This window comes from Echinococcus granulosus (genome assembly GCF_000524195.1).
Source record: "Echinococcus granulosus chromosome Unknown EG_S00023, whole genome shotgun sequence".
NCBI lineage: Eukaryota > Metazoa > Platyhelminthes > Cestoda > Cyclophyllidea > Taeniidae > Echinococcus > Echinococcus granulosus.
In genome coordinates, this window is record NW_020170403.1 from 826,870 (window position 1) to 832,216 (window position 5,347).

The following is a 5,347-nucleotide window of genomic DNA, read 5'->3' on the forward strand; positions in this document are numbered from 1 at the left end:
GGGGGTGGGGTGGAGGGGTGGGGGTGGGGGTGGGGATGTGTCTTTACGTGGACGCATATGCATGCGTGTGCATGCGAGGGGTTTGAGGACAAAGGAGGAGTTGCAGTTTCGCTGGTTGTGTTGTTAAGGTAGAATACCACAGTGGCGGTGCTACTCGAAAAAATGAGTGACGTATGTCTCCTGTTGCTGCCGTTCGGTATGGTCGTGTTGTTCAGACGTCATTAATCGAGGCGACAAGCTACAATTTTAGTGAGCGCATGTATACAGAACAACGTGTGATGATGATTGAAGCACCATTTAAACGAATACATCGTACTCAAATCCGAAAGGCAGACATTTGAGATGCCCAAACGTTTTAGGGACGGCAGCACACTTTTATGTCAGTGACAGTTTCGGTTATAGGTGTTATTTATTCCGGAGCCAAGTGGTCGTTATCGAGAGCACTCAGCTCGTGGAACACTGAATTTGAAATCACTCAAGAGACAGAACTTTCTACAAGGCCCGTTTGTATTTTAATATAGCAGCAAGCTTTGGGTACTCACGTAGCCTTCAACCTTTAACCGACGCACCAGGCTGCTCAAGAATGGCTAGGTCCTATCAAAAAACAGTCCTAAAGTCCCGATAGCCGCACAAATGTGTCAGAAGGTAGCATCAAAAACAAAAATGGCGTTTCCGCCCCTTATAATCTTTGGTTCCTTCCGTGAAACTAAGAAACTTTCGCCTTGATTCGAATGCTAGCGGTGAAAATTGGCTGGTTTTCGCATTGCCTCGTGACTTAACTTTCATATTGGTGGCATGGTGTCCTATGCGACAAATGTAGGTCTCCTTTCTCCCTCAAAGTCTCAAGATCACTGCAGTGATTTAAATCTGGATTTGGGATACGGTTGTCTGGAAATCGAGGATAACATCGGTCCCATTGAATCGTCTTTGAGCGGAATCAGCACAGCCATTTCCGTCTTTTCGTTCATGGGAGAGGTCGCATCTTGTGAAGCACAAATCCCGAAGGCAAATCTTCCTGCCATAATGTTCACAGAAACAGTTCTGCGTTCAGCTAGCCACCATTAGCACTAGCATCGTTGCGGGGACCGATCGACCACATTTCTGTGTTTACCGTCCACATGCAAAGTGCGGCAAAACTGCATAAAAAGCTTGCACCGTGTAAATTCATTGAGAATGTTTACAGGCATTCCTAGCCTCACCCCACCAAATTTATTACCAAAGCCAAAAATGTGGTCATGAAGGTGGTCTAAATTCGTCGTTTTGCGAGGCAACTGCGTACCTCCTGGTCACGACTCCGAGTTCGTGAGCTACTTTATTCACAAAAAGTAGACGGAAAAAGCAGAAGAGATTTCTTACCTGATCTGTTAATTATTGCACTGGCTGTGTAGAAGAGGTTATAGCAAATGTCACTGAAGAAGCAGAACGCGTAGATTGAGTCGAGTAGAAGGGGCAGAACGTCAATACTCGCGACCGTCTCCTCTCTCATTGACCCTAAAAAGGATTAAAAGGCATTCCATTCAATGAAGAATATCTCTCACATCCGTCCAATGGGATTTTTCCAATTTCTAATTAAAAATGGTTCCGTTATTCATATTCACGTTTATTTAAAAAGTTACGAGAAGGAGCTACTTTTGCCCCCCAAATTTCTCTAGAAGATGTCACAAGGCATACTGGTCGGTAAATGCTTTAGCATTCGCGTCGAGGAAGCTCGTAAGGCTGTCAGAATAGGGATAGTTGACGACAGGCGAGACTAAAAGGCTCGTCTCAAGAATGATACCACAATACGCCTTGTAGTAAGTAGCAATTGTGGCCTCTTACACCCAAGTACACAACACACATTATGATCCAGCCTAAGCCCCGGTAGTTGAAACGGTAGGCAACTGTGGCAGTGGACATGTGAATGCAACAGCTTGGTGTAAAATTTTGCTTGTACACAAGAGCCAAAGCGTTAAACCTTCAGGTACTCCTACTTACGGAACACTTTAGGTACAGTTTGTAAGGTGATAGGGGACTTGGGGATGGTGAGACCCCCAAGAGGTGTAACCTATACAAGGGCAAGCCTGACGGTTTTCAGCCTATTGCGACAAAACCAATTCCGATGAGCATTCAAATCAATGCAGAAAAGGCTCAGTGGATGTGGTACCGACCTATCGAGAATCCACACACAAAACTATTCATAACCCTTGAGAGAGGGTCGGATGCCACATTGAGGTGACAGAAAAGAGCAGAATTTTATCACCGCCTGTGACAAAACCTAGCTGCACCACTTTAAGTGAACGTTGAAATGTGTATCGAAGCTGTGAAAGCATATGAAGGTCAGAATTCCACATCGGTATCGAAGTGAAGCCAGCTCATCCTTGACTTTTCATTAGTAATGTCAAACCTTCTGGTGCTTGTCAAATGCTAAGATGGGAATAAAATTATGGCAGTAGGGGGCTGAGCAGGAAAATGTCTGCGTTCTTCAATCCTTAAGATGTGCCGTTCCATTCCATAAACTCAAAAGTCCCTTTTTCCAGCATTAAATCAGTAGCTTCAAAACTATTATGAAACCATCCTTACTGACATTTTGAAATTCGTTATTCAAAGACTTTCAAAACTTACTTTGTGAGGCAAGAGCAGCGAGACACAGAGCGCCCTGATTAATAATACCCGGATGCTTAGGGAAATAGAACATTGCATCATAGACCAGTTTGAAGGCGTCCATTGCAATGAAACGTTTCGCGTTCACATCTACAGAAGTAAAGCAGTATGGTCTCCAACTTACGATCAATGCTAAGTTTCCATAGCACCGCCAGAGCGATTCGTAAGATGTTCGCATAACCCATATGGACACGCATTAGAGCCTTGGTGATAACCTCCGGGTATTCCATCTCACAGATCTTACGAATAATGGCTCCACACTTTGACCAATAGGCCAACTGCGACTCCAACTCCAGGTTGGTAAGTTGAAGAGGACAGAGAATGGCCTCTAGAAGAACTAATACATTTACATGGACCTGGACACTATCCATATGACGCTTGGCGAGCTTAGAGACGAGAGCCAAACTAGTCTCATTCCAGCAAGTGCTGTTATCGATCAGAGTGTCGTAGAACTCCGCGGAGGTTGGATCTTCCACACCACCGTCAGCAGCGATAGGGCGTGCTGCTTGAAGACGCATCTCTCCAACACTGGTGCAGTGCGCAAGGATGGCAAGACCGTGCTGAACGATTACGGGGTTCTCTTGGTGCACGAGGAAGATCCGCCACACGTGGAGGGGTAGGAGAGGATTTGTGGAGGCCTCATTACGACACTGTGTTTCAGCGATCCAGGATAACACACCTTCCACACAGTTCTCGTGTTCCAGTTGATCGACGAGGTAGTGAAGCATCGCGGACAGTCCGTGTTCGTAGGGAATGTTGCCTGAAGCATGAAATCTCTGTCAGGAGTATTCTGCAAGCATTTATACGCATCAAAATCGCGCCAACTGATTAATAAGTCTTAAAGGATACTTTTCCACAGAATATATACTCTCGTTTTTAACGCAAAAGATAACTTGCCCATGGTTTAACAAGTTCAAGCGTTTGAATATGACAGCATGACTGATGTGATACCTGACAGACAGAGTGAGAATGTACAACCGTGGCAGTTCTTACATATCTAGTCGACTTACTTTTCCCTCTTATACCCCAGAAGTCCAATGATTCGTAACTTTGTAGACCCAATTTAATTTCTACTTCCCGATACACGTGTAATTTCCTTCCAAATTTACTCCAATTCTCGCTGCATTTATTTACGGTAGTTTGATCAGTGGTGGAAGTCGCATTGAGTTTTGTTGCAAAAAGTGGAAACCCCTGGCACGAAATAAGGGCTATTTAAAAACAGCTACCCACCAAAGGCATAAACAACCAACTGTGTTATCCCTGACTCACATTCGCACAGCTGCTTCTCTAGGCGCTGCCGTCTCAGCTTCCGATGGGCATCATATCGGTCCATAAGGGATTGTACATAGTCACTCTGAAACGCCTCTCTAAGAACCGATAAGAGCAAAGGAAGTGTCAATGAGTTACCTTATACCAGTGCGATTATTTACATCTTTCAATATCATGCCCTTGACCAACTCGATCAAAGTCTCGGGATACACCTATGGGTAGGGAGGAGTGAAGTATTCTTTGTTACGACTACCTTTTTAAGTACTTCCACCATTTCACGGGATATTTCTCCACTTCCTCGAACGGTGTTCATAACGGTGGTGATATCAGGTTCATTGCTGAAACCGCAGTACATTAGTTTGGTGATGAGACAGCCTAACGACCAAGCATCGCTCTTGTCCAAAACATGGCCGCAGTCTTTGGCCTCTGGTGGAAGCCACTTAAAATTTTCATCTAAAGAAGAAAAACGCAAAAAAAGTAGATACGCCTTAGGTTAATTCGATAGATGTACCCCTCCTGAAAGAGAATTTCTAGCAAAATAAATGACTGCTGGATGTTGTTTAAGATGTCCAATTTAAAGGTTTATCAACTTAACTCTTTGTCATCCCATCGACTAGTACAGCAAATAACATCGCTTAGGAAAATCTTTGTGTATTTTCTCATCGGTTACCTAACTACTTCCATAACCTTATCCTTTTTTGCGGCAAAAGTCTATAAATTAAAGTTCCTCGACATGAACGGGGTGGCACACGACTAAAATAAGATATGTCCCACCAGTAAGTCTTAAATTCTAAGACGAAAAACAGTCAAAGACTAAAAATAGCTCCAATAAACAATGTAACAAAGTTCATCGCAAATTACGCAGGAATTCTGTATTTGAGAAACTTAGCGTGGTTTTGTTTCTCTTCATTTGATTTGTTATTTAAGATAGGAAAAGATTCTCATGAAGACAGTTTTGTATTAGGTCAAATTTTGCTATAAACCTACAAATGCATATCAGCAAGAGGCGTTTAGCGTTTTAACACTTGAATCGACAAACAAATGTAAGTGCCAAACAATGGATAATGCGGCTATGGAAAACTCGAGGTATTGTTCACTTTTAATAAACACAAAGGAACCACCCGAAGTACCTATGTTCTTTTGAGAAATTGCCCATAAATAGCTAACGATGGCTTCAACTGCAGCATCACTAATCCGCACCTTTGTACCGTCGGTAAAAATATTTCTTGGATGTATTGCTCTAGATTGATTACTTTTAACTGAAGCGGCAAACCTGTGAACAAGACCCTTTTCTTCTAAATCATTAAGAACATGAAGAGTTGAACATAAAATTAATTCAATGAGCTAGGTGTAAGTCAATTGGCACTATCATTCTTACATCCAACGGGATCGGTTCTGCCCCCTGATATTTGTTCATTACGGCAGCCAAGTTTGGCAT

General features: G+C 43.2%; 1 protein-coding gene across 1 annotated transcript; it reads right to left on the reverse strand. All coding sequences in view use genetic code 11, as the record gives it.

Moving 5' to 3' along the window:
- Positions 1–1,233: 1,233 nt before the first annotated feature.
- On the reverse strand, positions 1,234–5,347 carry EGR_04019 (putative protein kinase-like protein; the record flags this gene model as incomplete). The annotated part of the gene is made up of 10 exons (XM_024493268.1): positions 1,234–1,307; positions 1,357–1,491; positions 2,602–2,730; positions 2,765–3,400; positions 3,910–4,007; positions 4,048–4,121; positions 4,163–4,362; positions 5,040–5,149; positions 5,183–5,253; positions 5,288–5,347. The coding sequence occupies 10 exons, from the start codon at positions 5,345–5,347 to the stop codon at positions 1,234–1,236; spliced, it is 1,587 nt and encodes a 528-aa protein (XP_024352367.1).